The 15908-nt window shown below is 35.9% G+C and overlaps 1 protein-coding gene across 1 annotated transcript; it reads right to left on the bottom strand.

The window, feature by feature from the left end:
- Positions 1–666: 666 nt before the first annotated feature.
- LOC129896852 (uncharacterized) lies at positions 667–4399 on the bottom strand. The gene is made up of 5 exons (XM_055972829.1): positions 4105–4399; positions 3693–3966; positions 3430–3551; positions 1929–3167; positions 667–1546 (listed from the first exon to the last, which is right to left on the bottom strand). The coding sequence occupies exons 2-5, from the start codon at positions 3949–3951 to the stop codon at positions 932–934; spliced, it is 2235 nt and encodes a 744-aa protein (XP_055828804.1). The 5' UTR covers positions 3952–3966; positions 4105–4399; the 3' UTR covers positions 667–931.
- Positions 4400–15908: the final 11509 nt, after the last annotated feature.

Genomic DNA, 15908 nt, shown 5'->3' with positions numbered 1-15908 from the left:
TCTGTATTATTTACGGAAGTTTTACCCCTTTTTTAATCAAAAAAATACTTACTTATCCTTTTTAGCTTCTACTTTTCTTGATTTCTTGAATCCACGATCTTAAAATTTGAGATAGAAAGGCGCTTACCATCCACGAATACCCCATTTGAAATAACTTTTGTTTTGCCTATAGTTCAATAAGGAATAACAAATTTGCAACTGATAAGATCTGTTCTAAGTCATTGGAATTTGAACAACATGACAGTTGAAACATGTTGAATTTATACTATTTTTTACTGAGAAATCATATTTTGAACAATTTTAAAAGCATTTCGACTTGACATCAAACAACTGTAACCTTCAATATAGTGTTCAACAGAATTAACGGCAGGTTTAGTCCAATAATATTTGTCAAGTATATAAAAAGTAAATTCAAAATCCAATTATCAACACATGAATCATTATATTCCCTCCGTGTCAGTATATATGACTACAAATATATAAATTTTATTTTAAAATATTTGAAGATTTCATGCACAAATTTTCAATCAAACTTAAATTATTTTATTCTCAAAAAATAAAAAATATCACATAAATTGGGACGGAAAGAATATTAAATTTAAAATTCAAATAACGGTTCCGAGGTAATGTGATGTGATGTGACCAACCCCAAAGAAGATTAAAAGAAAGCGACTAAATATGAATTGTTTATTAAGATATAGTAATAGTAATTACATTAGAAAAATTAAAAGTAACAACTCCTATTATACTTATCATCACTACACTTTGGCCTTTCCAAGTAGTATGAGTCCCAACAAGTTAATTATATTGGTCCCCATGACCCTAAAAACCAAATGGCATCTCGTCACGTGAATCACCCATGTGACCCAAGTCAGACCCTGTTTCCATCTCTTTATTATTTCTTTTGTTCCTTTTTTCCATCATCGATCAATCACACAGTATCATGCACCACTTCTTCCATAATGTCACGTTCAATCTCACACACAATGCTTTCCACTTCTTCATCAAAATATGTACTTTTTAATATCCCACCAATTTGCATATCTTTGTCAATCAATGCATCAATGTCTTCAAGAACTTGACAATTAGCCGAAGGAAAATTTCGTATTCTGGTGCACAATGTGTCAACCAATTCTTCCCCGTCCATTAGTCGACCTTGATACTTGAAATTAGATGGTTTTTTCATCAAGATGTCGAGGAGGAGCTCGTCGACAAGTTGGAAAATTAATTTTCGGTTGCTCCTCAAACTGTGTGTCGTAAAATTGAAAAGTTCCAAATAGTGAAAAATGGAAGGGTCAAGTGGGTGAGAAGGGGAGTACCATTTGGCTAAGGAGATTGGAGTACTTTTGTCGAGACCCGTACGTTTTAGTATTCTCTGAATGTACTGATAATCAAAATCGAGTCCATCAACGGAAATGGAACCACCGCTACATTTGTCTTGGTTCATTTGTTGGAGGGTGCTGAGTTTGTAGTAGTACGACTGGCTCGAACTACTAGATAACTCTCTGATCCTCCTTTTCGATGGATAAGCATCTGATTCCGGTGACTGTCGCACAAACAAACATGACCAAAAATTTACTCATCCTTCAAATTCAACAAATATTTGAAATTATCCAATTAATTTAAGTTTGAAAATACAAAAAGATTGAACAATATATTATAGAAATTTATCTTCAAATATCTATTTGACTATAAATTTTGGATATCTGGCTTCACAAATTTTCAGAAATTTCACTTTTACTCACAAATGTTAAACGTAGGTCCAAACGTACTTCACATGGTTAATAATTCAAATTATTCGAAAAAAATTGTTCATAATCCTTTTTAAAAAAATATCTTAACAGTAATATTAATGCCACGTAAAGTAAAGTGGAAGAGAGAGAATACTTGATATTGAAGTAAAGAACATTAGCAGTATTAATTATTACCTGCTTAATGAGTAGCTTGGTGGGTGAAGGAGAAGGGTCTTTCCTTAATGGCAAAATGGTTGGAACAGTACTGGTGTTAACAAGTTGATTTGACAATGGAGTTTTCAGCTTGCACTTCTTGTCCCCAAAATTTGCTTTATTTTTTCCTGTTGCTGAACGAACAAATAGCTCTTCTTTCTTGCTCCGAATAGCATCACAAGCTTGCGGTGGCTTCCTAGGAACAAATTTGTCACCTTTTCTCTGTTGCACTTGCTCTTTCGGTGAACTTTGAGGCTTAGGCTTAGTAACTATTTTAGCTGGTAATACTGTGCTACTCTGTGGAAGCGGAGATAATGGTGAGAATTTGGGTGAATGAGAAGTTTGAGTTTTTGCAGCAGATGAGTAGTTAGTTTGATGTTTAGTACTACTACTCTTGGGCTCCAAAAATCTGAACCTAGGTGAGCAAGAAGGAGTTGTTTGTTTGGTTGGTCTAAAATCATCATCATTTCCATGTGATGATTTTTTTGGTTTAAGCAACACAACTTGATCATATTTAGCAGCTAATTGATCATCTTTTCTTCTGATGCTACTAGTAGTGTTGGTAATGTCATGACCAACTTTTCTGCTTACACTTTCTTTGACTTGCTTCACAATCTGCCTAGCATAGTACCCTGGACTTCTCGTTTGGTTTTCATTTTCTTGTTGATAAAAACCCCTCCTATTGCTCCTCGACATTTTCCTGCCGACACTGGCGGCAGAAGAAGAATCCGAAAATTCGAATGCGTCACCCATGTTCTCTTTATTGATTTGAAGGGATAACCTGTGATGATGTTGATGCTGCTGCTGATGATGATGATCTACATCTGACCTTCTGGCTAAAGATATTCTCGGTGTCTCTGGGAGTGACAGAGTACCTGTAGTGATGTAATTAGTATCACTACTTTCAAAACTGCTGAATCGTCTTCTGTTTTTACTGCTTGACTGGTGGTGGGTCATCTGATTATTAGTATTATTGACCAACACATTCTTTGACTGTGGCTTTGTATTGCAATTAGTTGAAATTGAAATGCGAGGAGAGTTATTGTTTTCAGGGAGGAGATCAAGGCCCATCAGCCTAGCTACTAGAGTTGGGGTCTTGGTCCCCGCTGGTGAGCTGCTGCTACATTCTGATGATATATCATGATCTGTCCTTGTTCTTGAACCTGATGTTGACACTCGCGGTGATCTTGAATCACAGCTAGTTCTGATTTGAATACCTACCTGAAATATACAATTCATAATCAAAATATATGATCAAATAAGATATACTGTGGAATTATATATTGGATGGTTGTTATACCATTTTCATAATATTCAACTTTCAAAGAACATCAACACTAACCCCCACACCCCTCGCCCCAAAACAAAAAATAAATAGAGTATCTTCTCTCTCTAAAACACATTGGGAAGTGATTTTTTTTTTAAACTATTATTATAATATTAGTAAGAAAATAATGAAGGTAACGGTTACAATTAGACTGACCGTGATATTCAAATTTTGTTCGTCTACTTTCATGGTTGATGACGACGACAATGAACTTGACACCGATTTCCGTTCTGTAACAGGCTCATCTAATTCCAAGCTGTTTCTTGGTGCTTCAAGTCCTGCATTTTATCAATAATAGCTAAAATTAGTCAAAAATCCCACACAACCCAAAAATTTGGAAAAAATTAAAAATAAAGGCAGAGAAAGAACATATAAATATATAAAATTTAAATCATGAATATATATAGTAAAATTTCTACCTTTGAGAAGAGAAGGTTGTTTGTGTTGTTGAAGGAAAGAAGGATGATGATGAGGCTTTAAAGAGCGAGATTGTTGGTTCAAAGCCACTTGAAAATGGGGTAAATCAAAGATTTGGAAGCACATGCAGCCACCAGGAGGAGGTGTAGCTTCTTCATTAATATTATTGATGACTTCTTCTCCTTTTGTTCTTCTTATTCCTCCTCTTTGGGTACTGGATTTATTACTGCCACTCCCCCAGTACAACCACTCTCTGCCCATTTGTGATTGATTTCTCTAAAAGCAACAGATAATATTTTACAAACAAATAAGAATGAAAATAACAAAACTAGTATAGTAGTAGTCTTACTTTATCATACTGAAAAAACAAGAAGTGCAAAATGCGGATTCATGAAAGGGATGATTTGAGTATACCTTTTGAGGGGCTTCTCTTGTCCTCTGTCCTTTCTCTTCTCTTATCACTCACTCCCAAGCAAAGAAATACTCTAGCAGGAGAAGAGGAAAGACCAGAAAACTAACTCCATCTACTCTTGGGAATAGAAATTTGAAGAGATGGCAATATGTATCTCTCTCTATCTATGTTTTAATTAGTGTTGGGTAAAGGGATATGTGGTATAACGAGGCAATGGCCACTATTCTTCTCTTCCCTTTGTGGGGTTTTAAATACCCGAGGTTATGTAGTTTATTGGGGATCTGCAATACTAGTATAAGTCCCTCCACCTTCACTCTTCTTTTTGAATCATGACGTAGTTTATTTATTCCCTCCTATTTTTTATTCTCCTTCTCCTCCTAACCATGGTTAAACCCCCCACCCCTCACGGCTACGTCACCTCCTATTTTTTAAATTTATTACTTCATTTTCTCGTTTTAAAAAGAATGATCTACTTTTACTTGACACATAATTTAAGAAAATAAAGAGTATTTTTTAATTTTGTGGTCCTTAAAATTATGTCAAATGTACACTTTAATCTTGTGACCTTAAACATGTTACCTAAAAAACTAAAAATTAAAGTGTTGCCTAAAAAGAAAAAGGGTCATTATTTTTTAAACAAACTAAAAAGGAAAGTAGGTCATTTTTTTTTTAAAATGGAGGAAATAAAAGAATTTAAGTTGTCTTCCCTCCGTTTCATTTTACTTATATTCATATCAATGGTGATCAAGTAAAATGAAATGGAGGGAGTATATAAGACTCATTTCGTTTCAATTTATTTGTCTGACTTTAACTTGATATAAAATTTTATAAAGTAAAGAAGATTTTTGAATATAGTCTTAAATTAAATATATGTAAAATGTATCAAAATATCTTTTAATTTTCTGATCATAAACATATTGAAATTTTGAAATTAAAGAATTAAAATTTTGAAATTAAAGAATTGAAAAAAATAAATCAAACATGTAAGATATATATCAATATAATTTTGAAAACTTACACTTCCATGGTAACTAATTGGATGTACTAGAAAAACATTCTATTACATCTGGGAAGGGGCCGAGAGGAGAAAAGAGAAGGGATGTTATGTGCTACTTCGCCCTTTTTTTTTTAGGTCGGTTCAAAATCGAATTGAAATTGATAAATTAAATAAAAAATTTATTGGTTTATCAATAATGGGTTATTGATTTTAATTTTTTTTATTATTGGATTATCGATTCTTAACGGTTTAAGATTTTTTGTTAACAAGTTAACCGGTAATAACTTAATAATTTATATTTATTACTATTTCGACATATGAACTCCTTCATTTAGGGTATAGTTTTCATATTTTTATTTTTTGTTGTCTCAAACTCTTGGTTATTTTATAATGTTTTGCATTTGCTTTTGAGCAAGACTCAATTTATCAACTCACGTGCATGATTTATTTAGTTTGTCACCTTGTTTCTAAGCAGGGGCGGATCTACGTTGATTGGAGGGGATGCCACGCCACCCTCTGGTCTCGATTGAAAATTTATATATACATGTATATTTATATATATATTTATAAGGAAAGTATAAATATTAAACGTGACTCTCTTAGAAATAATGAATCTTGTGGTGCCAGTGGTTAAAAGTTAGGTTTACTACTGTAGGAATGCAAATTTGAGCCCTGCTGTGGAGTGTATTTTCTTAAAACTTTTTTTTATCATTCAAGACATTCGTAGCGAATTTATGGTAAAAAAATTGTGAATAAGTATATTAGAACTCTTGTAAGTAAAATCTTAACTAAATCAACAGAACAAGTCTAAATTTTGTAAGCAAATTTGCTAATAAATATTAAGTATTATTTTGCTCTATGTTGAAGTTTTTGCCATAGGTTACTGTTCAAAGCAGCGTGACACTCAGAGATTCCAAATCTTGAATCCGCCTCTGTTTCTAAGTGATATTCAATGTGTTTTTTTTTATCAAATCTTAACGGTTAAATCAATAACCAAACCGATAATAATCAATAATCGATAAATCGATAACTGATAAGCCAATAACTTAATGGTTTTATAACAATTTGGCATATCTATAAATCAGTATTCGATAAGTCAAACCGATAAACTTTAAAATCGAACCGAACCAACCGATATGCAACCCTACTTTATTTGTCTATTTTGCAACATTGTACGTCTCTTGATTAGAAATGATGATTGGTATGAATAGTTTATCATAATATCATATTAGTAATGTTTAGTTTTAAATTTTGAAAAATAAATAATTAATGTTGAAGATAAAACATGAAAAATATGTTTTTCTTTTGTATTATTAAAAGGGATAAGTAAAAATAAAAATATATTTTTTTAATCTAATGGACAATTAAAAATGAAGAGAAGAAATATTAATGAATTTTGAACCTTTCATGTAGAAGCAAAATTAAAATTTTAATTTTATAAATTCAAAGTTTAGAAGGACAACTTCAAATAAACTATTTGAACAAAAGCTAGCACGCCCTACCTCGGCTTCAATTGTGAAAGGGACATGGAGCTCATCATGCTAAGTGAGATGGCTTTCAATCCATAATAGATATTTATTTATTTTGTTTTATACCAATGTTTACTATTCGTATTGAGGTTTTGGTTATTCAAATTTGTATCGTTTAAAATTTATTTAAGAGGAAAAATGCTTTTTAATAAGATTTTTTTCACCCAAAACATCTAATCAAGAGTATTACGATCCTATTTATTCTACCATAATCCTTATCGGGAATAGATAGTTATTTAGAATAAATATCGGATTGCTTATGTGGGGAAGGGGAATTTTGTCTCTTACAACAACTAGCATGAATATAATTTTTGAGGTTACTATGTGAGGCTGAGACATACTATTAAAAGTTATCTATTATAATGTAGGTAGTCATTTTTATCTAGTGAGGTAAAAAAATCTACACTATCATTGTCAAAATTTAAACTCTATAAATCATTGTCTTCTATTTTTTTTTTTTTTGAATAATAATCCAAATTCCAAACCTTAAATAGACAAAAGGATGATACTCCTCTACTTGGCGTAGTTTTTGATTACTCTGCAAAATAGTGATGTAGTATAATTTTTTTTTTTGGGTAGACCGGAGAGGTTATATTACTTCTACAAAAAGCGTTGTACACTGTTTCCGGTGTTAGTCGGTACATCATTAGGGGCTAAGATTTGTCCTGAATTGTCTTGGATAATACAAGTTTTAACTTTTCTAGTGTAAATAGTTTCTAGGGTGTCCTCTTCAAAAACATCTACAGTACACACCGGTGGAACTTCCAATAAGCTTTCTTCTTCCAAAAAAAGGCGTCTTGCTCCTTCCTTGGCTAACCTGTTTGCCACCATGTTTTCTTCTCTGAAGATGTGCCTAATAGTTGTGACCTGCAATTCTCCTATTAGGTACCTACACTCAGATATTATATTGTTAAAGCATTGGGCATTGTTAGTAATCATTTGTATAGCCTGTGCTGAGTTAGTGTTGACTTTCAAGGGGCAGAGGTTTTTAGATATAGTTATTCTTAACCCATACAAAATGGTCAGCAGTTCAGCTTGCATTGTACTAGTGTAAGCACAAGATTTGATTAACCCAACTATCCATTCCTTGTTATGGTTTCGAATGACTCCTCCTATCCTTCATATTCCTGGCTGGTTCGAAACAGCTCCGTCAGGGTTTAGTTTAAAAACATTATGGGCTGGGGGGTTCCAACTTATTTGGATATCAGTTCTTTGTTTCCTGTTCGAAGGATCTTTGTGATTCAGGAAGTAATATTCTCTTGATTGAGAGATGACTTGATTAGTATTGGTGGGATTTTTTTTGTTCTAAAAAAGATTCTCATTCCTACCCTTCCATATTTCCCACAAGCAGTATAGCAGGACTGCCTCCTAGGGGATCCATTTATCAAAGGGCTTGCTTTTAAGGAGATTCCAACGTTCCTTCCAATTACTGGTACTTAAATGGTCAGCAGTTCAGCTTGCGTTGTACTAGTGTAAGCACAAGATTTGATTAACCCAACTATCCATTCCTTGTTATGGTTTCGAATGACTCCTCCTATCCTTCATATTCCTGGTTGGTTCGGAACAGCTCCGTCAGGGTTTAGTTTAAAAACATTATGGGCTGGGGGGTTCCAACTTATTTGGATATTAGTTCTTTGTTTCCTGTTCGAAGGATCTTTGTGATTCAGGAAGTAATATTCTCTTGCTTGAGAGATGACTTGATTAGTATTGGTGGGATTTTTTTTGTTCTAAAAAAGATTCTCATTCCTACCCTTCCATATTTCCCACAAGCAGTATAGCAGGACTGCCTCCTAGGGGATCCATTTATCAAAGGGCTTGCTTTTAAGGAGATTCCAACGTTCCTTCCAATTACTGGTACTTAAATGGTCAGCAGTTCAGCTTGCGTTGTACTAGTGTAAGCACAAGATTTGATTAACCCAACTATCCATTCCTTGTTATGGTTTCGAATGACTCCTCCTATCCTTCATATTCCTGGTTGGTTCGGAACAGCGCCGTCAGGGTTTAGTTTAAAAACATTGTGGGCTGGGGGGTTCCAACTTATTTGGATATCAGTTCTTTGTTTTCTGTTCGAAGGATCTTTGTGATTCAGGAAGTAATATTCTCTTGCTTGAGAGATGACTTGATTAGTATTGATGGGATATTTTTTGTTCTAAAAAAGATTCTCATTCCTACCCTTCCATATTTCCCACAAGCAGTATAGCAGGACTGCCTCCTAGGGGATCCATTTATCAAAGGGCTTGTTTTTAAGGAGATTCCAACGTTCCTTCCAATTACTGGTACTTAAATGGTCAGCAGTTCAGCTTGCGTTGTACTAGTGTAAGCACAAGATTTGATTAACCCAACTATCCATTCCTTGTTATGGTTTCGAATGACTCCTCCTATCCTTCATATTCCTGGTTGGTTCGAAACAGCTCCGTCAGGGTTTAGTTTAAAAACATTATGGGCTGGGGGGTTCCAACTTATTTGGATATCAGTTCTTTGTTTCCTGTTCGAAGGATCTTTGTGATTCAGGAAGTAATATTCTCTTGATTGAGAGATGACTTGATTAGTATTGGTGGGATTTTTTTTGTTCTAAAAAAGATTCTCATTCCTACCCTTCCATATTTCCCACAAGCAGTATAGCAGGACTGCCTCCTAGGGGATCCATTTATCAAAGGGCTTGTTTTTAAGGAGATTCCAACGTTCCTTCCAATTACTGGTACTTAAATGGTCAGCAGTTCAGCTTGCGTTGTACTAGTGTAAGCACAAGATTTGATTAACCCAACTATCCATTCCTTGTTATGGTTTCGAATGACTCCTCCTATCCTTCATATTCCTGGTTGGTTCGAAACAGCTCCGTCAGGGTTTAGTTTAAAAACATTGTGGGCTGGGGGGTTCCAACTTATTTGGATATCAGTTCTTTGTTTCCTGTTCGAAGGATCTTTGTGATTCAGGAAGTAATATTCTCTTGCTTGAGAGATGACTTGATTAGTATTGGTGGGATTTTTTTTGTTCTAAAAAAGATTCTCATTCCTACCCTTCCATATTTCCCACAAGCAGTATAGCAGGACTACCTCCTAGGGGATCCATTTATCAAAGGGCTTGCTTTTAAGGAGATTCCAACGTTCCTTCCAATTACTGGTACTTAACTGAGATGAGTTTATGTATTCCACAGAGATGCTAAGCTTGGTCATGCTTTTCCAAAAGGTTTTTACTCTTATGTAGTGGAAGAAGATATGGTCAATATGCTCTGCTTCTTGCTCACAGTACCTACAGGTAGGGTTCACATTTAATCCAATCGTATGGAGGTAATGACTGGTAGGAAGTCTCCTATGTAAGAAGAGCCAGAGAAAATTCTTGATTTTGTTAGAGTCTTGTATTCTCGAGACCCAGGATTTATCAGTGTTGATGTTTTTTCTAACCATGGTCATGGTGGTCGATTATCCTGTAAGCACTCTTAGTAGTGAAACTCCCAGTCTTATTAGGGTCCCAGGTAATCAGGTCTTCCATCGTGTTCTGGTATGGGAGGAAGTTATCCTTGATTCTCCTGATCAGATAATCAGGTAGAGTGAAGGATAAGGGAGAGAGGTTCTATACTCCATTTTTCCATAGAGAGCTGACTTTTAGTTGTTGGTCTTGGAAGGTAAGTAGGTCGGAGATGTGGCTTCTAATTGTTCCATGGTTGGGTATTCATTTATCTTCTATGAAGTTGACACGGTTTCCTTTGTTCACAATCCATCTAATCCCCTTAGTGCAATAGGTTCATTATTTCCTTAGACATTGCCACATTCTACACACAATGGGTTTGTTGCTAAGGGAAAACTTGTTATGTCAGTATTTATGGTAAAGAATTTTGGTCTAAAGGGAATAGGGGTTATGGTATATTCTCCATGCTAGGCCAACATAAAGTGATTTATTCTTGGTGTCACATTTCTGCATTCCCAAACCTCATTGGTCTTTGGCTTTGGAGACAGTTTCCTAGCTTAGGAGGTACATTTTCCTTTTTGTGGAGGTTGTTCTCCAGATAAAGTCTCTTTGAATTTTGTCAATATTTTTAGCAGTCTTGGAGGGAAGGTTGAGGTATTTCATAACATGGGCTGGTATGCTGGCTACGGATGTTTTTGCCAGTACTGTCTTACTAGCTATGTTGAGAAAATTAGTCTTCTATCTATTGTACCTGGCTTGCATGTTATCAATGATATATTGGAAGTCCTTGTGGGTAGGCTTTGAGTGAAAGATAAAAAACCCTAGATACCTACCAAATATGCTCTTAGCTTGAATATTCAGGATTGCAGTACATAAATCTTGATTTTCCTTTTCACAATTCATGGAGAATACTATTTTGGATTTGGAGAGGTTGAGTCTCTGTCCAGAGTCATTACAGAACTCATTAAGGATCCTGGTGATGGTGGTATAATTGGGTGGGTCTACTTTAGAAAAAAGGGTGAGGTCATCTGCAAAGAATAAATGAGAAATCCTAGGTCTTGTCTTGGATATGCTTATGGGGTTCCAGGAGTTGTTTCCAACAGCTTCATCTATGGTTCTAGAAAGTCTCTCCATGCAAAGGATGAAAATGTAAGAGGATATAGGATCTCTTGTCTAATGCCTCTTAAAGGCTTGAAATAGAAAGTGGTTTCACCATTCACAATGATAGATATGGATAAGGTGGTGATGCATGACATGATGAGATTAGAAAGTCTTATTGGGAAGTTGAAAAAGGAAAGTGTTTCTCTAATGTAGGACCACTCTAATCTATCAAAATCCTTTTCAAGATCAATCTTGAGGATCATATTCCCTTTCTTCCCTTTTATTTTCCTAAAATGAGTGATGTATTCCTGTACAATAATAGCATCGTCACAAGCTCTCCTTCCATTTAAGAAACTATCTTGACTAGGACCTATAATGTTATTGAGGTGGTTCCTACGCCTTAGGGAAATGATCTTGACAATGATTTTATAGCTATTACATAGTCTAATGGGCCTAAATTTTCTCAAGGTAGAGGCATTGTTGCACTTTGGGATGAGGCATAGGAGAGTTGTGTTAACATTGGAATCTATTCTGCTAGTCTCAAAGATAGTCCTACAGAAAGTGCACTTTTCCTTTGATGTTCTCCCAGAACTTTTGGTAAAAGATGGGGTGAATTCCATTAGGGCCAAGGGCTTTTAGGGGTTTGAAATAGTTGATGGCATAATTGATTTAATTATCATCAAAGGATCTGTCTAAATAGGCTCTCATGGATTCATCAAGGGTATTTGGAAAGAATTTAAGAGTGTGTTCTCTTCTCACAGCATGGTCAAGGCTAGTGGTGTACATGTTGGTGAAGAAAGGGACAACATGATTCTTAATGTCCTCTTGATTGGTAAACTCATTCCCAATGTCATCCTTTAATAGGATGATCTTATTTTTCCTTCTTCTATTGATGTAGATACATGGAAGAACCTGGGTTGGCATCTCCTTCTATCAACCAGTTTATCCTAGACTTAGTTTTTCAAAAAATTTCCTCATAGTGTAACATATTGTTATACTTGGAGAGGAGATCATTTTCAAGCTCATGGAGGAAGGAGCTGTAAAGGTAGTGAGGTGAGATCTAGATACTATTTATTCTTGTTAGGAGTTTCTTCATCTTTTGGAAAGTATTTCTAAACACAAACCTGTTCCAAAGCTAACTTTCTTTTTGGAAAATGCTAATGGCTTGGACTAGAGGGGAGGTGGAATCAAAACATTTGTGGACTAAATTTTTGAATTTAGGATAGATACACCATATTGGTTCTAGTCTAAACTGGGAGAGGCCATTCCTTTTCCTAGGATTTTCAAGAGAGACTTGGATGGGGCAGTGGTCTGAATGGGTTCTAAGGAGATGGATAATATTGGAGTCTGGGTAGAGGGTTACCAAAAGGTTATTAGCCAAACAATTATCTAATCTTTCAAAGATCAAGTCACTTTTACTCTTATATCTTTTATTGGTCCAACTGTACTTACTTTTCTTAAAACCTAAATCTATCAGTCCACAACTATTTAAACAGTGCCACAGGAGATTGGCCCTGGTGCTATTGATGCTTCTACCTCTTATTTTGTCTTTGGCTTGGAGGACATCATTGAAATCTCCTCCTATAAGTCAAGGGCCTTTATAGGTTTGGGAAATTTTGATAAGGCTTTCCCAGAGGACATTTCTATTAAGAAAATCATTACTAGCATAAACAACAGTAAATAACTAGGGAACAGAGTTAGGAAGTACCTTAACAATAACATGGATTCCTTGAGGGGTGACAATCACTTTGTCTAGCTTGAGAGTTTCTTTATTCCACATTATCACAATACCACCAGAGAGGCCTTCAGATGCTGATTAGATGTGGGCTCCATAACCCAGATCCACAGTAATCCTACCATGGTCTCTCATTTTGGTCTCCAATAGTACTAGTATAGCAGGTTTGTGGATTGTTACCATGGACTTGCACTGCCTCCTAAACTTAGCACTATTGACTCCCTTTGTGTTCCAAATGATAAAGTTCATAATTAGAGTTGGTGGTTGTGGTGGAGCTATTACCAATCACTTCCCCTTCTTCTTCAAGGGGGTGGGTTCTCTGAGAGCTCGATTGGGTTCAAGACCACAGCTGGTGATATTGTGTCCATTTGGTTGCTTAGGTTCAAAGTCAGTTTCTTCACTCCTAGTGGGAAATGGGCTAAAATAACTACACTACATAGCTCATTGAACTCTTTCAGGTAGAGTCTTTCTAAGCCAGGTTTCTATATTTGGGTCCTCTAATGCTAAAGCATGTCCTACATTTCTTGATTGGACTTCTTTAGTATTTATAGGGCTGTGAATGTTGCTTCTTCTGGGATTTCTACCATGGCTGGTTATGGCCATGCTTTCTTCCATTCTAGTTGACCTAGTTAAATAAAGCTTGGGTACAAAATGTCCTAATTCAAACTTGGGAGTAGGAAGAATGGTAGTTGCGGATGTGTCCATTCTATGGCCATGTTTCTTTCTACTATTGACAACACATTGGGGTTGCTCAGCATTCCAGTTTGGAGTAGTGCATGTCCCCACAAGTTCTGGCCAAAGTTGGTGAGAGCTTTGTTCATGCCCTCTCCAACTATTCAAGACAGTACTTTGTGGTCCTCCAGCATTATGGAGATTGGTTGGTTCCCTAATTAGACTATTAGTGTGATTGATTTCTCCTGGAGTGCTAGTTCTAGCCAAGACTTCGGTATGTGGTTCGGTGGTAGTTGCTGACACAAAGAGTACAAGAGGTAAGGTTATGTGATTCATTGTTGCTGATGGTGTTTTCCAGAACTTGGTGTTGAGAATTTGGTCCATTATCATTAATAATAGTGGTAGAAGTTAGATTGGAGTTATGAGATAGGATAGTTTGGGTCACTTTGTCTACAGGAGTGTGGTGATTACACTTTGTTTCGATGGCTTTGATGGTGGAATTTTTAGTTCCATTCTTAGGGAGAGACATCATCTTAGGAACGGATGCCAAGGCCTAAGATGCCAAGGTGGCCCCTCTAGAGTTATTGTGGTCATTGGAAAACTGAGAGAGCATAATGACACTTCCATTAATGTTACCGTATTTTGGGATTTGGTAAGCCTTCAAAGGAGTTTCCATAGGTCCCATTTCGCCAGAATCTTTCTTTGTAGAGCTTGTGCCTTTCATGGCGTTTTTCGAGATTTTTGTTAGTTCAGTTTTTGTCCTATAGGTTTGTTTTCTTTTTCCTGTGGCTTCTTGGGGCGTATGAGAAAACTTAGGGGGATGAGGGAAAGGAGCCTTATTCTGGGATGGGATGAAGTCAAGAAACTTACCTGTAGCCTTACCAAAGGCTTTTACCTGCGTTTGTGCTTTGTTTGCTGCATTCCTTGCTTAATTTGTTCCTCCCAATTTCAGCTTAGATTTCCCCTTTTTAGGGAATATCACTATCTGCCATTTCTCTATAATTTTAGTCTTTATTTCTGAGTTTGGATTTGGGGATTAGTGCTCCTCTGGTTGTTTGATGGTGCATACCCAATTTCTATGTCCAATTTTGCCACATGAAGTGCATAGGGACCCCTCCCCTTCGTAAATTACCTACTGCAGATGGTCTCCAATTTGGACTACCTTCTTGACTGGGCAGCCTAGTGGGACTTGGATGCATAGACGGGCATAATGTCATCTCAGTGTCGAGGACATGCAGGCGTCTATTTTGAGAAGCACTCCTAATTTCCTTCCTATTTTTTCTAGAATCAGCTTATCATAAAACTCCGTTGGTAGCTGTGGGAGTCTAACCCAGATACTGGTATGTATGGGGGTGGATTCATGAGGGGAGAATTTGGGTTCCCATTGTTTAACACATAGGAAATTCCCCAATATGAATCAGGGTCCTCCATGTATGGCTTTATCTCTATTTTCCTGGTTTGAGAACTTCGCTATGTAGAATCCCCATACTATATTGATTAGGACCAAGTTTTCAGTTGGATTCCATAGATTTGCTAGTTTGGTTTTGAGATATTGGTGGAGAATTTTTCGTCCTATCAACTTGACGATGACAGAGAACCTCCATGGTTAATAGATCTTGCCTATCTTCAGTTGAAAGAGGGATGGCATGGGTAGATTTGCTGTCCTCGTTGAAATCGGCCTTTGGCCTTCCGTCTTCTAATAGTGTTGTCTCATAACCCTGGTTCATAGTAGGGAGTTTGTCGATTAGGATTTCTTTGAAGGAGAGGCGTTGATGCATCTCTTCATCTTCTTTCCTTGGTGGATCCGGCGGGTCAAGTAGTTCCGGCGATATACTCAGGGGAAGGGTCTCTGGCAATAGTGACTTTGTCGGTCATGTTTTCTCTCTAGAAGGGTCTTTCTAGATTCCTCACGGGCCTCTTGGCTCTTCCCACTTTGACGTAGTATAAAATTGTCGATATATTAACAAGTATACACTGTTCTTTACAGAATATTCAACAAAATAAATTTAAAATTGAATGGTTGCACTTGTCTCAAATAATATGCACTTTAATTTATAAAAATATTTACCAATATAACTTCCAGAAAGTTACATAATTTTTTTTAAAAAAAAAAAGAAAAGAAGAGGACAATGGCCTACTTATCTTATCTAAAATTTGTGTATAATGCTATATTATTTTCAAGAAGTTAATTCCAAGAAATGGGAGCAAAAGTTGTTGGACATGATATAAATATATGATCTCTATATACGGAATACTTATTCAATTTTTCGAATTGAATAAGACATTCAACAAAGAGAATTAATAAATAATTAAAATGCAATTCATAATTAATTTAACCACGTAATATTTTTTCCCCTTCACATGCCA

Source organism: Solanum dulcamara, chromosome 7, assembly GCF_947179165.1.
Source record: "Solanum dulcamara chromosome 7, daSolDulc1.2, whole genome shotgun sequence".
Classification (NCBI taxonomy): Eukaryota; Viridiplantae; Streptophyta; class Magnoliopsida; order Solanales; family Solanaceae; genus Solanum; species Solanum dulcamara.
Note: the sequence above shows the minus strand (reverse complement) of the source record. Positions and strands in the feature narration are given on the sequence as shown.

Bases quoted from the DNA above. Each gene is read 5' to 3' on its own strand.
- LOC129896852 (XM_055972829.1), bottom strand. From the start codon at position 3,951: ATGGGCAGAGAGTGGTTGTACTGGGGGAGTGGCAGTAATAAATCCAGT. The intron at 3,168-3,429 runs GTCAGTCTAATT...TGTATATTTCAG, and splicing joins AACAAAATTTGAATATCACG to GTAGGTATTCAAATCAGAAC. The intron at 1,547-1,928 runs GTAATAATTAAT...TTTGTGCGACAG, and splicing joins CCAAGCTACTCATTAAGCAG to TCACCGGAATCAGATGCTTA.